The sequence below is a fragment of the Cinclus cinclus genome, chromosome 16 (assembly GCF_963662255.1).
Source record: "Cinclus cinclus chromosome 16, bCinCin1.1, whole genome shotgun sequence".
Lineage (NCBI taxonomy): Eukaryota > Metazoa > Chordata > Aves > Passeriformes > Cinclidae > Cinclus > Cinclus cinclus.
In genome coordinates, this window is record NC_085061.1 from 1,452,687 (window position 1) to 1,470,322 (window position 17,636).

General features: G+C 44.0%; 2 protein-coding genes across 2 annotated transcripts; one reads left to right on the forward strand and one right to left on the reverse strand.

Annotated features, from left to right (window-relative positions):
• The first annotated feature begins 2,306 nt into the window (after positions 1 to 2,306).
• Positions 2,307 to 14,618, forward strand: MEIOB (meiosis specific with OB-fold). Its single transcript, XM_062503717.1, has 13 exons — positions 2,307 to 2,375; positions 5,609 to 5,666; positions 7,640 to 7,771; positions 8,315 to 8,387; positions 8,725 to 8,920; positions 9,474 to 9,574; positions 11,049 to 11,101; positions 11,186 to 11,281; positions 11,756 to 11,857; positions 12,290 to 12,443; positions 12,767 to 12,950; positions 14,151 to 14,237; positions 14,505 to 14,618. The coding sequence occupies exons 1-13, from the start codon at positions 2,307 to 2,309 to the stop codon at positions 14,616 to 14,618; spliced, it is 1,419 nt and encodes a 472-aa protein (XP_062359701.1).
• Positions 14,619 to 16,189: 1,571 nt separating this feature from the next.
• On the reverse strand, positions 16,190 to 17,550 carry FAHD1 (fumarylacetoacetate hydrolase domain containing 1). The gene has a single exon (XM_062503645.1). The coding sequence runs from the start codon at positions 17,525 to 17,527 to the stop codon at positions 16,841 to 16,843; it is 687 nt and encodes a 228-aa protein (XP_062359629.1). The 5' UTR covers positions 17,528 to 17,550; the 3' UTR covers positions 16,190 to 16,840.
• Between the last annotated feature and the right edge of the window lie 86 nt (positions 17,551 to 17,636).

Genomic DNA, 17,636 nt, shown 5'->3' on the forward strand with positions numbered 1-17,636 from the left:
GTGTTTGGTTATTAGGTGAAATGTATAAATAACATAGATATTAGTTTTAATTGGATAGTTAGGCCTTAAAAGACCTTGCAACAAGCAAGATACAGCTCCGGTTTTTTATTTGTTTTTTTTTTTTTTTTTGCTTTTATCTTGTTAGCTGGAAGTGCTGTAGAACTCACTGTAACATAGATAAGAGTTAGAGTCCGAACATGAAAATCCTGTCTCTCGTGCTTCGATCCTGACTGAATGAAGGCAGAGGGAAAAAAAAAAGAAAATAACCACTAATATCAGGGACGGAGCAGCCGATTCTGGGAATCTGTGCCAGGGCCTGCCACCCTCCCAGGGCACAATTCCATCCCGAAATCCCAGCTAACCCTGTTCGTTGTTACCTCGGCAGGAGCTGCTGGAGATCCCGCAGGACTGGGATGGGACAATGGCTCCCCTGAGGGAGGAGGGAACGCCGAGCCCTTTTCCCGCCGCTGCGCCGGCGCCATTTTGTGTCCTGCACCAAGTGAGCGTCTGTGAGGGGCTCGAGCGGCACCTGAGGGGCTGCAGGGTCCAGGAGGAGAGTGAAGAGGTGAGGGGGAGAGTGAAGGGGTGAGGAGGAGAGTGAAGGGGTGAGGAGGAGAGTGAAGGGGTGAGGAGGAAAGTGAAGGGGTGAGGAGGAGGAGAGTGAAGGGGTGAGGGGGAGAGTGAAGGGTCAGTGAGGGGCACCTGAGGGGAATGGCGAGTGTGTGAGGAGAACTGAGGGGTCCATGATGGGCTGAGGGGTCCATGATGGGCTGAGGGGTGTTTGAGGGGTTCTTGAGGGGACATTTGAGGGGAATGGTGGTGTGTGAGGAGAACTGAGGGGTCCATGATGGGCTGAGGGGTGTTTGAGGGGTTCTTGAGGGGACATTTGAGGGGAATGGTGGTGTGTGAGGAGAACTGAGGGGTCCATGATGGGCTGAGGAGTCCATGATGGGCTGAGGGGTGTTTGAGGAGCACCTGAGGAGTCTGAGGGGTTCCTGAGGGGTCTCTGAGTGGGGCAGCTCTGCTCCAGCTCTCAGAACCTGGAGCATTTCAAATCCTAAATTACCATTTTAATCTTCTTCTGATCGAGGTGTCCCAGTGCTGGTTCCTTTGGCACAACCCAGCTGGTGTGACAATACAGCAGGTAACAATATTTAACTTCCCCTGAGGTGAGCGTATTACCCTGCCTTGGAGGGATGCTGAGGTGATTTTCCTACAGAAGGAAACTTAAATTTTCCATCCAATGGGATGGGAACAGGTTGGAGGGCCCCATTGTTCAGTGGTTTCTGTAAGGCAAGTTTGGGGCCGTCTCTCTGTGAGAGTGTAGCTTGAAATGCTCTTTTAGAAAAACCACTTGGTTCTCAGATAACTGCTTGTTTTTCTTTAAAATGTAGGTTTATTTGTTCTCTAGTTCAACAGACCTTTATCCTAATGCCTGATGAAATGATTAACAATTCTCACACCAGGTTCCAGGTATAAAGACTGTGAAAGCCATTCAGGATTTTGTTCTAAAGATTGAACAGGCATCCTCTGAAAAATATCAGCAGTTCTCTCCTATTAAAGGTTATTAAGATTTGGACAATGTGATGGTTCCTTTTACAACAAAAACTAGAATCTGACAACTATTTGTTAAGTATCTAAATGTCTCAGAGGAACTCATCAAATAATAAGAGGCATTCAGAGGGTCAAACAAAGCACCCATGGCCCCAGTTTGGCATCTCTAGAGAGAACCTGGGGGCTCTCAGGGCTGGGCAGTAAGTGCCACATTGGCAACCTGAAACTAACTGGTTGTCACAGCTTTTGTCTTAATAAATTCAGAACTTTTCTTTTTTGAGGAAAGAATAAACTCACAATTTAAAGTAGTTTAATATTTAGTCCAAAACCTCAATTAAAGGTGCTTTGCAACCCACCACTTCTCTTTCCTCACATATAAATTGCCTTTTATATGTGAGCTGCCTCATTAAATTCAGTTGGGCTTCCCAGAGAGAAAGAGGGTAAATATTTTTCAGAGCCTGGTGCTAATGGAGTAATTTAATGATGAATAATAAATAAAAATTACAAGCCTTTATTTGAGAAGCTTAGGTAGAGCCATTACAGTAAAATTCACAACTTCCATCACCAAATCCAAACAATAAAGAATTGTCTACTTCAGATGGCTTGAAATGCCTCTTATTGAAAACAGATGCTATTAGGTCAAAACATTTATGTTAAAAAAATAACTTGTTATTCTCACTGTGAATGGTCTAAAGTGATTTGTTTGGATTTTTACAAAATCTAAGTCGGTTTCCTCGAGTTTCAGATAAAGAATGGCTCATTCTCGTTCAGCACGGGACTTTGTTGCACTTTCAGATCTGCATCCAAACCTTGCTCGTCCTGTAAGTCTCACAGCCATGGTCCTTTTGTTCCCTGATGAAATTGTATCTGACTGTCTTATATTACTGCAAAATTATGTAATTGATGTGTATTTAGGTACTGATAGCATTAGTGTAATTGTTGGGTAGAAAGCACCTTCCCTCCTTTGTGTGCAAAGCAGCAAAATGAAAATTGATGCTCTTGTTGTCCACAGCCTGTGGGTACCACAGGCAGAGATATTGACTGGACAATTCAATGTATCAGAGGCTCTTTTGTAGCACTTTAAATGGATGCTGAATTAGTGAAGACATTATTAAAGACATTACAGAGTCAGCATTATGCAGCCACAATAATCTGTGACCTGCTAGGAAGGCAGGTTAAAAAAAAAAATCTCACAATTCCATGGCAAGGTTGGTTCTGTTTCTTTGGGATAAAAAATAGGTTTGAATAGAATCAGACTGGTTGGGGTTGGAAGGGAGCTTAAAGCCCACCCAGTGCCATGGGCAGGGACATCTCCTACCATCCCAGGGTGCTCCAAGCCCTGTCCAGCCTGGCCTGGGACACTTCCAGAGATCCAGGGGCAGCCACAGCTTCTCTGGGCACCCTGTGCCCAACCCTCCCAATATCCTAAACCTACTCTCTTTCAGTTTGAAGCCATTGCCCCTCGTCCTGTCACTCCATTCCTTATAAAGAGTCTCTCTCCATGTTTCTGGGCAGCTCCTTCAGCCACTGGAAGGACACAATTAGGTCACCCCAAATCATCTTTTCTCCAGGATGAGCAATCCCAATTCTTTCAGCCTTTCCAATCATCCTGGAGCCTCTTCTGGACTCACCCCAACAGCTCCACATCCTTTCTGTGCTGGGACCCCAGGGTTAGAGGCAGCTCTGCAGGTGGGGTCTCACCTGAGCAGAGAGTCAGAATCCCCCGTCCCCTGCTCCAGGGAAGTCCTGATGTTCCTGAAGAAGGAAAACACGGAGTTTTTCCATTCCCACAGCTTTTTATTTGGGATGGCACAATTTTTTAATCTCATTTACTTTAAACAAATGAAAGAAGAATCACAGAAAAGGGATGAGTTAAGAGAAGTTTTCTCTCCCCTTAGAGCCATATTGATCCCAGCTGGTCTTCAGCAATCATAATTTAACCTGTCATTCACAGTTCTTCCCAAATAATGATCCTCTAACCCCATTAAAAGCTTTTATTTTTCAAATGAAACTGATCTTGAGTATTGCAGTAAGCGACACATGGCAATGAAAGTATTTTGATAAAATAATAATTTATGCTAGAATGATCAGTGTGTGTTGTGTCAGGACGTTAAAACAGCTGAACACACAGTTTGAAGTATCAAAATGGCACGGTTTATGAGTTTGCTGTTTATTTTAAAAAGTGAAAGAGATTCAAGTGTAAACACTTGCAGTGCGTTCATGAGTTGCTTGAGCAGCCTCAAGCAGTGCTCTGCCAAAACAGGCACCATGGAGGGGGGGGTGGGGGGGGTGTTCCCCTCCTATTTTTGGGAAATGACTGCTTGGGCAGTTGCACAATGAGCTGATCAAGGAAATGATCTCTGGAAGGTTTTCTCCCTTCCTCAGTCCAAAATAGTTTCCAGCCAGATCACTTCCTTCTGCCAGCTCCCTGTGCAGGCTGGGTGTTGGAGACACAGAGGTGAACACATTTACAGCAGGGCTGGGGCAGATTTCTGTGGGAAATTGGATATTTACATCAGAAATTAGGCACAATCAGCCTAATTTCTGCAGGCACTCATCCTAAATGTCAGTTCTTTTGACATTTGGTGGTGACATACAGGGAACGTTGCACTCGGATTTAATAGATTTTTTTTTTTTTTTTAATTAAGAAGCAAAACCCAAAATAGAAGAACAAAATCCTAATCGGCCTCACCGCATGCCGTGGACGTAAAGCGTTGAGTTAGTCTGGAAGGGGATGTTCCAGTGCTGCACACAAGTGGCCTTTCCCTGAGCGTTTCCTTCCCTGCAGGATAAGGCAGTTCCCCTGCTCCCTCTAGCGATCCCAAGGAAATCGGAGAGCTGATTTTTGAGCACGTGTCAGTGTCGTTGCAGTGAAGTCAGGCAGGTCGCGCTGCTTTGTGAATACGTACAGAATGAGTCCTGGGTGGGTTATTGAATTGTAAATCTGCCCTTCCCACCCGGAATTCTGCTGGAACGGGACAGTCAGGACTGCGAGAAGGGCTCGTGGGAAGGAGCTGTGGCTGCCACATCCCTGGGAGGGTCCAGGGCCACGCTGGACAGGGCTTGGAGGAACCTGGGGCAGTGGAAGGTGTCCCTAACATGGCAGGGGTGGCGCTGGATGGGCTTTAGGATCCCTCCAGCCCAAACCATTCCAGGATTCTGTGAAGTGGAATTAATGCTGGATGCTTCATGTTTGGAAGGATCCTGGGGGTATTGCACTGTCAGCCTGTTCTCCCAGCCCTTGACCCTCTCTGACTTTCCTTGCTGACCTTTTAAATCCCAAACAAGCTCTGCAAAACTCCTCTGACACCAAGGACCACTAAAATCCAACAACAACCCACCACACAGCTGTTCCATTATATTCTAGATGGATAGAGACTAGATCTCTATCTACATGTGTGTTTGCTCCCAGTAGTTGTGTTTGACAATTGGGAACAGGATGTTTTCACATAATAAACACAGGTTTAGCAAAGAATAGGATTAATTTTGGTCTGGAACAACAGAAAAGCTTCTTGCCTCAGCTCCCTTGGTGTCAGTTGAAGGACAGCAAGAGAGAGGCACCTGTAGAAATTGAGGTTGCTTGGCTGAGGTCAGGAAAAGCTCCTGTGGGTGTACACGTGTGGCTCGTGGTGCTGAAAACCTTGGGCACTTGACTGCAAAATAAATGCTGTGCAGACTTTCCATGGAGCATTTGAGGAGATCTGAGTGCAGAGAGCATGAAACAACAACATTGCTGCCTACCTGAGGAGAGATTGCTGTAGAACAGCCAAAATTGTGAATTTGGGGTGAACTTTTGTCCTGCCATTTTCTTCACAAACAGAAACAGATGTATTTATTTTAATATTTTTATTAGTCACATTTTTTTTCCCTAAAGTAAACGTGTGTGTTTATGTTTTACTCTTCAGCTCATACGGTGCTGTGGAATAAATAGATTAAAATGATTACCAGTCAGAAACATGTTTATTATTATCAGCAGAGTATAATTCCATGAAATCTAATTCATCATCTACATCTGGGTTTAATACTTGTACTCTATAATCTTTTTATTTTTCAGAATGTAATCGGGGTGGTTATTGGGAAAACAGATGTCAGAAGCTTTCCAGACCGAAAAAGTACAGTCCCTTTAAACTCTTTTTCCTTCATTCTCTTCAACGGTGTCATTTGGCAGAGATGACTGAAATCAAGATGTGAATGATAAACAGATTTCTCAGTGTCAAATGGATAGAATAAAAATGCACCCAAAAAAATGGTGTCTGCTTGAGAATCAAGATGAAAGAGCAGCATTGGTTTTTGGCTAAACCATATCAATTAGAAATTGGAAAAACTCTGTCATGGAAGCGTTTCACGCTCTGAAGATGGAACCAATATGAAACCACTCTTCCATAAATACTGCTGGAATGGAGCTGGTGCCTTCATATTTGTTCTCTCTTAAAACAGAAATGTTGAGGACATGTCTTGCGGAGTGACACAAGTAATTTCTGGCCTGAGTAGCAACAGCTTTGTGTGGTACAAAACGGGAATTGTATGCCGTTAATACAGCATTAATTGGGAATTGAAATAACAAATTTACAGTCAAGGGTGGTACAGACACTGCCAGGAATCACCTCCAGCCCTGGAGAGCCACTCCAGCTCCAGGAGAAGGGCTCAGTTATTCTGCTGCCACCGGCTCCTGCTGAGCTGCTGGAGGGGTGAGATTCTGGGGGAAAGTCATCCTTGTCACCCCAAAGTGGTGCCACCCTAGTGCAGAGTCTGCAGGTGGGGTGTTGGTGTGTGTGCCCCAAGGGCACCCTGCAGCCAGGGGACTCTGGGGGATCACTCCAGTTCTCCTTGATCATTTAGTAATAATGCACTGCATCATGCTGGGATCCCTGGAAAGTGACGGGCCAGGGCAGGGCTACAGCCAGCAGTATCCTCCATCTTCCAATCTATTGCATCGTGCTGGGAAAGCTTTATTAATTATCTGTATGAGGCAAAGCAGGGCTGCAGCCAGCGATATCCTGCGTTTTCCACAGCACTGGGAACGCTTTGCTTTATTCACTTAGCCCCTCTGGGCAGTGACCCTGCAGCCTGGGACATCAGCAGGGTGCTGTCACCCATGGGCTCAGCCCAGCTCCTCCAGAACTGGGGCTGTGTGTACAAATGAGCCCGGCTGGCGTTTGCCAGGCGCTCGTGTCGCCCCGCACGGCTCCTGCTCCTGTCCCGTGGTTGAGCTGGAAGTTCGGATGGCGCCCGAAGGGAAGCGCTGGGTGGACGGGTCCAACTCCAGCAGGAATTGCAGCTCGTTCCCGAGCACCAGCGTGTTCCCGCACCACCTGCCGGCCTCTAGTGGGAGCAAATCCCTGCCAAAATCCAGTGCTATAAATACATTTTATAAAATAAAATTGGCTTTTCATAAATTTTAAGATAAATACTATATGTACAACATGTTAAACTATGTTACGTTAAAATAACTTTGCTGTGAAGATATAGGTTTTATTTCTGCTACTAACAAAACTGACACGCTAGTGGGATAGTTAATACACAATTATGCTTGTAATTAAACTGCCTGTTTGATTGGGATAACATCCAGTGAACACATCATGAAGACCCTACTACTGATGTACCAACTATCAGCACCTGCCATCTAAAAAAAAGCATAATCAGCACCTGCCATCTAAAAAAAAGCATAAACCAAGGCCCAGACTGAAATAATAATAAGAAAAGATTAAAACCACTGCAAAAAAAACCAAACATACGTGCTCTAAAAAGGCGGGCCTGAGAAGTAGCCATGCTAAATAATTCCTAGAACATGTAAATTAGTTTATAAAAAAGTTTAAATATGCATAATAGTTTATGAATATGCAACAAGCTCGTATAATAAAAAAATATTAAATAATAACCCCAAAAATAATAACTTGGTCTTGGCTGAATGCCAATTAAACCCTTTTCTTTATTATCTTTGATTCCTACTGTCTTTTATGAAACTTTTTCAATTTTACCAAGAAAGTAAACTTCATTTTTCACACCAGGTAATTTTTATACACATATTCTACTTGGAAATTGAGCTGTGCTGAGGAATTACTACAGCCCTGTTAATTTTTTGCAGACATTGGCACTGAAAGATACACCTTCAATTTTACCATTCGTGATTCCCCAACTTATTTCATTAATGTCCAGTCCTGGGGCAGAGAAGAGTACATCAGATCCCTCTCAGAAAGCTTCAGGGTTGGTGACTGTGGTGAGTTTATTTATTTTATTTATTCTCACCGTGTTTCTGTTTGCATGGAAATCAGGGTTGTGCTGGTGGCTCTGCTGTGTTTTGCACTGAGGACTCCCAAACAGCCTAATTGGAAACAAATTGTTCAGTTCTGTTCAGTTTAAAGAGGAAAGGAACAAGATTCCAAGGATTTTAACTCAAACCCAGTAAATATGTCAACAAAAGAAACCCACCAAGCACAGCAGCTCAGAACTGGCCTGCAGTTAATCAATGTCAAATCTTACATTATACCAAGCTCTTAAAAATGATGAAAAATAAGCTGTAAAGCAGTTTGGTATTTGTCTTCCCTCAGTTATAGATATGGCTATGATTGCTGATAAAACCACAACAAAAATCCTGTATTTATTTACAGGATCTGCTTTTACCTTTTGAAGTTCATAGAAAGATTTTGTTGCCTGTGGTTGTTTGGGTAAAACTTGTGAGCTTGCAGAGTGTACACACAAAAATATCTATAGTTGTACCTATAATCAATTTCTAACATTACTTACCCATGCTTTATTTTAGTTACAATCGAAAATCCTTTAATTCAGTCAAAGGAAGCAGAAAGAGAAGAAAAATTCAACCCTGTAACTCCTAGGTAAATGAATTTAAAGCATGGAATGATAGTTCTTTCTTGAAAGATCAAAGTCAATACTTGCTTTCATTTCCAGCAACATGAAATTGGTAGAAATATTTGGTGTTTTCTTCTTGTGTAGCTTAAAAATGTCTGGTTAAATCTCAAAGGAGAATATATTTAATAAATAGAAGGTCATAGAGCAATACTACACAGAGCAAATTTCATTCTTTGAGTGAAAAAAAAAAAAGAATTTTTTGTACCTTTAGGACTCAAGTTGCTTTTTCACACGAATGAACGTTTTACACTGTTGATACCTGAGTGAGTGCAGTGCTGATCCATGGGATTTGTTCTGTTCTAGTGGCTACAAATTATTGCTCAGTGAAAATCACTCTGTGGTTAAAACCTCCTCCTGCTACGACACAGACACCAGGCTCCTGTCTCTGCTGCACCTGCCTGTCAAGGACCCTCAGGATTATTATTCCCTGGGGGACATCGTGGCAAATGGACAAAGTCTCCATGGGAGAGTCCTCAACGTGCTGGCAGCTGTGATGGCAGTGAGTGGGGAGATTGCTCTGCTCTGTTCCATGAGTAACTTCACTGGAAATCTGTGTAAATGTGGGGTTTGGGCTGTGATGGCAGTGAGTGGGGAGATTGCTCTGCTCTGTTCCATGAGTAACTTCATTGGAAATCTGTGTAAATGTGGGGTTTGGGCTGTGATGGCAGTGAGTGGGGAGATTGCTCTGCTCTGTTCCATGAGTAACTTCACTGGAAATCTGTGTAAATGTGGGGTTTGGGCTGTGATGGCAGTGAGTAGGGAGATTGCTCTGCTCTGTTCCATGAGTAACTTCATTGGAAATCTGTGTAAATGTGGGGTTTGGGCCTCACAGAGGCCAGGACTCTCTTCACCTTGGCAGCAGAGTGACAGTAACCACACACACCTTTGATGAGATTTTTATCAACAAAAAGAAGGGAAAATTTAAGTGATCTCATTTTTAGTAGTCTACAGTCTTTCTTCCCTTTTCTAACCCTTTTATTTTCTAGGTTATGAGTTTTATTCTCCTAAACACTGAAAAGAGGACAAGTGACTTCTTCTCTTTCTTCTTACAGGTTGGGGAGCCAAAGTATTTTATCACTTCAGACAAAAGGAAAGGCCAGAGGTGTGAAGTAAAGCTGTATGATGAAACAGAGAGATCTTTCCCAATAGTATGGTAAAATGTTCTTTAATTCACTAAAAAATACAAATTAATGCAAACACGGGTAAAACAATTAGCTGTAACACATACTAATTAACTATAAGTCTGTCTTTTAATTTAAATATGTTGTTATTTAGCAGGCAACTGAAATGAGGCAGCAATGTACAATGAAAAGAGATTTTAAAAAGAGATTCATTAGAGTGGTCTTATATATCTTGTGCAGTTTTATGGCTTGCTGACAGCCTGCTGGCTCATGGATGGCAAAATGAAGCTCAGATCCAAATAATTCCTTTTTTTTTTTTAATGTGACATTTGAGCTAATTCAGGAAATGGCATTTAAAACCAGCTGCAAAGGCTGTTGTGTCTCTTCCACAAACAGGAGGGCAGGAAAATGAAGAGCGTGATCCATTTTTAAAGCCAAGCAGAATTGCAAGTGGAGTGGAAATAGATCAAAATGCTTTTTAAATTGTTTTTAAATATTTAAAACAATGCAGAAACATTTTGATACTACTTTGGCTGTATTTTCAAGCTCTCTCCTGTTACAAACATGACTCCACTCACCCCATCACTGCTGTAAACAGTGCCTTGTTCACAGAGGAACCTTTGCATTTTGTCCAGAGTTTGTTCAATAAACTTGTGGCCATGTGGGGGTGTGGGTACTCCCTTGCCCTGCAATTGTTGTTTATTGGTTAAAAAATGACTTCAGTGACCTTTGTTCCCTCGGGGGAAGTAGGCAGCCAGCCCTGCACTTTGAGCTGTGTTATCACCAGGGATGTTTTATCATGGGATCTTTGACACAATTCATAGGCACAACCCCAAAAGAAGCATCCCTGGGGTGAGCCCTTCCAGCCCAGGGTTCATTTGGAGCAGCTCCTCCAGCAGTTCTCTCTCAGTGCTGGGACTTGGGCACTGTCAGGGGGCTTCAGAGCCCAAGTGAAGAGGTGGCTGAGCAACATCAGATGAAAAGGAAATATCTTCAATCTTTATCCAAGGATTAAGGAGAAGACCCACCACAACAAATCTGTGCTTTGGCTGTGCTCTTGCCAGCCAAATTTAGGGGGAACTGAATGAGATTTTATCAAGAGACCATGAAATTACCATTTTTGAGGGATGCTTCTGACCTCACTGCAGCCTCATCATCCCCAGGCACAACAAGCCCAGTGTTGGAAGTGGCTGAACATCTGGCCTGGGGATCTGAGCAATCAGCCTGGCCCAGCACAGCCCAGCACAGACAGCTCCTCTCACTGGGATTTGCTGTAGTTAGAAATAAAAGCTGAAATACAGCATTCCCCCAGGTATATTCTGCATTAAACCCATCTTTATTTTATCCTGTTTGGGATCAAACAGGCACATGGAATTTCAGTGTGTCACAAAGGAATCGTGTCCCCTTTGTAATTGTATTACAACTCCATTATTTAGTAGTTTAGTACTAAACAGTTGGAGTGCTGTTTCAGAAATGTTTTGATACATCCACTTTTGTTTAATTTAGCTGGGATAATGAATCCATCCAGCTGGCACAGAGTTGGATCCCCCAAGAAACAGGTAAAACAGCCTGGTGTATGATTTTACTGAAGTTCTTCATGTGCCATTTATTCTCCAGTAACATGGGGGTGTTTTTGTGCACAGTTATATTTGCATCAGATGTGAGAATCAGTTTTGACAAATTTAGGAACTGCATGACTGCAACTGTGATATCCAAAACCATCATTACAACTAACCCAGGTAATAGCTGCTCAAGGATTTCTTTGCTTTCAGTAATTATTCTAGGCTAGAATACATTAATTAATCTGTTGGAACTGTGATTTCTTCTGCCTGCTTCTTACAACGTTCCCTGCTTTTTGTCTGCTATGTGATGACCAGTGCCTTTGCCTTCTACATTTTATTTTATTTTTTTATTTTTTATTTTATTTTATTTTATTTTATTTTATTTTATTTTATTTTATTTTATTTTATTTTATTTTATTTTATTCTATTCTATTCCATTCCATTCCATTCCATTCCATTATTTTATTTTACTTTAGCAGCCTTCATATATTTATTCCATGCAGGACTAACAGTTAAAATAAAAAAGAGAAAAGCAAATCTTGGCTAATTCCAATGTGTTTATCCTACCAGAATAAAAACCTGTAAAATATAAAAATGCTGTGATTTTTACATGCAACATATACTGATAACTTTTAAAAAATGCATCTTCAGAAACAGCAGAAGCAAATGTTCTCTTCAGTTTCATCAAGGAGAGTGCCCAGGCAGGAGCTCTGCCCGGCCCAGTGAAGGAGCTGGCAAATGAAGCCATTAACTGTGAGCATTTGATTTTATTTACCTGCACAGTGTCATTTCATAGTGCAGCTGAAAGAATTCCTGCTCTGTGTGCCCAGAGGAACAAAACTCAGGTGCAGCCTGGCTGAATATGGAAATCTTGGATGGTTTCTTGGGGCTGTCCCTTATTTTATCTTTAATTATCGTCAGTGCCTGTCTGGTGTGTTCTTTGTGCCTGCAACCTATGTGCAGAAGTGAGGGGAAAAGCTTTTGTCAAAAACTCCTTTTGGAGGATACAAAGATTAAATAATAGATATATGCCTGATCTGAATTCCATTTTGTTTTACTTTTTGGGGGAGGGGGGCTTTCCTGCTGCTTTAAATCTCATTTTTACTGCCTTAACATCCATTTTTGCTGTTGATCTTTGGAAAACTTCTGGCTCAGACACGCTTAACTTGTCTTCTAAATTTGTAGTGGAGGCTGTAGTGAATGTCTACACAGTGGAACAGCTGAAAGAAAAAGCTCTCCAGAGTGATGGGAAGCTGGAGCCTCTCCATGGAATTATTTATGGCTACATTTCCACCCTGGACATAGACGAGAACGTGTCCAGAGTCCTGCGCAGCAGATGGTGAGCAACTGCCTGGAATGTGTGCTAAAAACTGCCTGTCCCTCTTCCCCAGAGCCACATTAGATGGAGCAAGATTTTAGTCCCATCCCAGAGAAGAAATAAAACTCCTCTGGAGGATGCCATGTGGGTTTTTGTTGTGGGCTCTGTGAAGGCTCCTTGTGGTCCCAGAGTGAAAAATAGATCACTTTGTCTCAGACACGCTCAAGAATGTAGGAGATGAAAAATGTTTTTAAAGACAAAGTCTGTTGGGAAATCTCAGTCTAGAAAAATGTTTCAGGAAGAAGTAATTGCACATCTACATGAATTCTGTCTTTGTGTTCCAGCTCAACCTGCCGGTTCATCGTGAGTGACGTGTCCAACACCTGCACCTTCTGCAGTGATGTCTCTCCAGAGGCCAAGTCCACCTTTGTCAGCTTTGACATCCTGGTGGATGTGACAGATCACACAGGCACCCTGCACTCCTGTTACCTGTCTGACTGTGTCGCTGAGGAAACGCTGGGCTGCACAGTGAGGGGGGAACTGGGCTGTTCTTACTGAGCTCAGCTCTGGAGCCTGAGGAGAATTACAGTTATCTGTAAATGTTCTCTGTGTGTGTAAGAGTGACAGAAAGGGCATGGGTGGATGGATGATGGATGGATGATGGATGATGGATGGATGGATGGATGGATGATGGATGGATGGATGATGGATGGATGGATGGATGGATGATGGATGGATGGATGATGGATGGATGGATGGATGGATGGATGGATGATGGATGGATGGATGGATGGATGGATGGATGATGGATGGATGGATGATGGATGATGGATGGATGGATGGATGGATGGATGGATGATGGATGGATGGATGGATGGATGATGGATGGATGGATGATGGATGGATGGATGGATGGATGGATGGATGGATGATGGATGGATGGATGATGGATGATGGATGGATGGATGGATGGATGATGGATGGATGGATGATGGATGGATGGATGGATGGATGGATGGATGATGGATGGATGGATGGATGGATGGATGGATGATGGATGGATGGATGATGGATGGATGGATGATGGATGGATGATGGATGGATGATGGATGGATGGATGGATGATGGATGGATGGATGGATGATGGATGGATGATGGATGGATGGATGGATGATGGATGGATGGATGGATGATGGATGGATGATGGATGGATGGATGGATGGATGGATGATGGATGATGGATGATGGATGATGGATGGATGATGGATGGATGATGGATGGATGGATGGATGATGGATGGATGGATGATGGATGGATGGATGGATGGATGGATGGATGGATGGATGATGGATGGATGGATGGATGATGGATGGATGATGGATGGATGATGGATGGATGGATGGATGGATGATGGATGATGGATGGATGAGCTGTTTGACAAAGCAGAAGTTGGAAGTCAGCAGATGCCAACAGGAATTGTGTTCAGTGTGAGTGACCCCAGTTCAGGACACTGCTTTTCTGAGAGCGTGGCTGGAAATCCCTATCTCTGATTTTCAAACACCCTGTAATTTATCTGGTAAATGTGACTGTGTTGGTACATATATCACACCAAGCACTTTGTTAGAATAGAAAAATACAGCTTAGAATATGTAAGATGTTCTTTACAGCATCATTGTGTTGTGATGTTTGAACCACCTGCTGAAGCGTTCTGTGGTGTCCTGATAACAGGTACAGGAATTCCTCATGCTGGAAGAAGACCAGAAGACTGCACTGAAATGGCAGCTCCTCCTGGAACGAAGCAAGATTTACTTCAAAGTTAGTATTTCATGTTTAATTCAAAACACTGGCTGGTTTTCACTTTTAAACTTGTCCTTTTGGACAAAACTCTTCTTAATCTCCCATCTCGCCTTTCTCTGTCCCTGTTTCCAGGACAACATGAAAGTGCTTGACTTCAGCAGCGACATAAATGAGTACTCACACAGGAGATAATGCAAATAAATCTGTCAGTCATGCTGTGTGACATCTGAAAATACTCTCTGTCAAGGTGCCGTGATAACAAAGATCCTTAATTATTTTTTCCAGGTTACTTTGTCACCCAATTGGAGAACTGGATTAAAAGTGAATCTTCTTTCCTGCAAACTGGCAGACCCTGTCGAGGCAAGTCAGAGCCTGTTGGGAAGAGACTGGAATTATTAACAAATGCTAGGAAAGACTTCCTTCACTCTGCTGCTAGAGTTGGAATTCTGCTGTTCTTGGATTTTGCCAAGTCTGTTCTGATTGGTAGAGAAGGGAGTGCACGTCACAAAACCTCTAAGCGGGCTTCTAAGTTCATATTTTTGGGTGCTTGTACTTTAAAAAGTGTACTTGGCCCTCAGCTTAAAAGTTTTAATTCTACCAACCCCTTTCAAAGGGGCTGGAAAGGTTTCCTTACTCAGCTGAGATCTTTGAAAAAAATCAGAAATAACAAATAGGTCACAAGAGATCTGCTGAACTTCTGTGGTTTTAACTGCTTTGCTGCTTTTGTGTTAAAGAAATAAAACCCTCCCCTTGAAACACTGCCTGAGTTTGTGGTGCACCTTGGTGAGGCCAAACATGGAGCTGTGGGCAACAGCAGGGCTGATTGTCTTTGGGCAGACTGAGTCTAATTAGAGCAGAGCAATCAATTAGCAGTGACTTCTGACAAGCAAAAATAAGCAGGACTCTGTTCACCAAAGCTGGAATTAAAGAACCCAGGTATGTATATTGTGCCTTTCTCCATGTATTTTTCCCCCTGTTTTTAATAGGTTCCTGTCCATAGTTTCCCCTCCTGCTGATGTGTTTGTCACATTCTCACCTTCTGAGCACTTTGGGACTGTTTCAAACAGAGGGAGATCCCCCAGCCCTGCTCTGGCAAAAGGTTTGTTAGGTCAGGACACCCTGGGGAACTCGGATCCCCCTGGTGCCCTCTCTACCCCTTAAAGCAAACATGGCACAGAGAAAACCACCACAGGAAGAGGAAATCCTGACCAGCAATCCCAGATTGCATCCCTGACTCATGGGTGGGAATAAAAGACCCCAGAAATGCTGCCAGTGTTGGGTCACGACATCCCTCTTGCAGCAATAAACAATTCCATATTTTCCAGCCATAACAATTCCCATTCTGGAGGGAATGTTTCCAATAACTTCATCCCAACTCTGTCAATACCCCGGACTGGAAACCAAACTGCAAATGATGCCCTGCTGCTGCTGCCAGAGAATGTTTGAGGAGGAAATTCAAACAGTACAGGCATTTGAATTCCATCCTTGCTCTTCCAGAACTGCTCAGCCTAATGTATTTTAATTCTGAGGAAATTCTAAGGAAAGCCTTTAATTTCTTCTTCCAGTGTGGTGTGCAGCACCCTGGACCATGCTGCTCTCACAGAGCTGCTTCTCTTTGGGAGACATGATTTTCCTCTGTGAAACTCCCCACTTTTAAAGCTTTTCCCAGCAGTTCTTAAGACCTGGCTCTGATAAACGGAAGTGTTTAACTTTGGTGCTTTGCATTTATGTAAAAAGAAAAAAATCCATCTGTTTTTGTTAGCAATGAGCCAGTTCTGTGCGACCTTTGAAAATCTAAGTTTTGATGTTTGCATGGGGAGGATTTTTTAAATTATATTTTACAATTTGCTGTTGAATTGAATGAGAACTTGCTGTCATGCAAACTGGTGGGGAGTGCTGGATCAGCTGGAGTTGGGAACTGGGGAAAGTTACCCAGCGTGGCTTTTAGCAGCTGGAAATACTTAAAACTCCAACTGCATTGGCTCACAGCAACTGCTGCAGTTACAGTTTTACTAAAAATACATTGAAATCAGTCAAAAGACAAGTTTGGGGGTGATCTTTACACATACGCTTCTTTATTCTTGATTTTTTTTGCATTATTTCACTTTTTGAACACATTTAAAGCTCAGTTTAGGAAAAAAAAAAAAAAACCTCTGCCAAACATCTGGCACACTTCCTGCTGCCTTCACCCCTTGGAGTAGGAGGAAAAGCCATCCTCCTTTAATTTGTATGTTTGAAAAAAGCAGGGAGGAATCTTGTGAACTCTTGTTTGTGAAGCTGCAATTCTCGATTTAGGGCTGCACATGTACACGTACACCTTTGATTCCCCACAGCATGGCTGAGCCTTAGCTCCTACACCATCCTTTGAATTGTTTTGATCAGTAATTTTTATTTTAAGGCAATACATTGGCAAAACTCAAAGCATCAGCAGAAGAGAAGCACACGCAGAAGTACAGCCAGCCCCATTCCCCTCCCCAGCGTCTTCATCACCAGTTCCCAGGTATGGTTTTGGAATTAAATCTTGGAATCTGGAGCTTCCGGGCTCCACCTGCTCCAGGCTGGGCTGGACTCCGGGTTTGCTGAAGCCTTCATGGAAATGGAGGAGACGGAGGAAATGGAAATCAAACCCTTTTTAGGATCGTGGGTTCCGTGCCCTGTGCCACCTTGAACCTCACGGTCACCACGTCCCTGATCCCTGCCTCGATCTCATCGTCGGCCTCCACGGACCCGACTCCTTCGGGAGTCCCCGTAAGAATCAAGTCCCCTTCTTCCAAGGTGAATACGTGGCTGATGTAGCTGATCAGGTAAGGGATGGAGAAGATCATGGACGAGGTGTCCCCCTCCTGCCTCAGCTTCCCGTTCACCTTCAGCCAAATCCGCAGCTTGTGCGGGTCTGGGATCTTCTCCTTGGGCACGAAATCACTGACCGGGCAGGACGAGCCGAACCCTTTGGCCAAAGTCCAGGGCAGCCCGTTGTTTTTGCACTGCTCCTGCTTGTCTCGGGCCGTCATGTCCAGGCACAGGGCATATCCCGCCACGTGCTCCATGGCCCGGTCCTGCGGCACGGCCCGGGCCCTGCGGCCGATGACCACCCCCAGCTCCACCTCGTGGTGCAGGTTCCCGCAGTAATACGGCCGCACGATGGGCGACCCCTCCCGCACGTAGGCCGAGGAAGGCTTGAGGAAGAGGAGCGGCTCAGCGGGCAGAGCGCTGCCCATCTCCTTAGCGTGCTCCGCGTAGTTACGCCCCACGCACACGATGTTCCTACCCCACTCCCAAAATCGCGACAGCTGCTTGGAGCCGGCCATGACCGCCCTTGCCGCGTCCTTGCGCGGCGCCGCCGCTTCTCCGGCTCCTCCCCGGCCGGGTGAGGGCCGGGCCCGGGCGGGCTCAGCGCCGCCCCCGAGCAGCGCCGGG

Bases quoted from the DNA above. Each gene is read 5' to 3' on its own strand.
- MEIOB (XM_062503717.1), top strand. From the start codon at position 2,307: ATGGCTCATTCTCGTTCAGCACGGGACTTTGTTGCACTTTCAGATCTG. The intron at 8,921-9,473 runs GTGAGTGGGGAG...TTCTTCTTACAG, and splicing joins TGCTGGCAGCTGTGATGGCA to GTTGGGGAGCCAAAGTATTT. The intron at 11,858-12,289 runs GTGAGCATTTGA...CTAAATTTGTAG, and splicing joins GGCAAATGAAGCCATTAACT to TGGAGGCTGTAGTGAATGTC.
- FAHD1 (XM_062503645.1), bottom strand. From the start codon at position 17,527: ATGGCCGGCTCCAAGCAGCTGTCGCGATTTTGGGAGTGGGGTAGGAAC.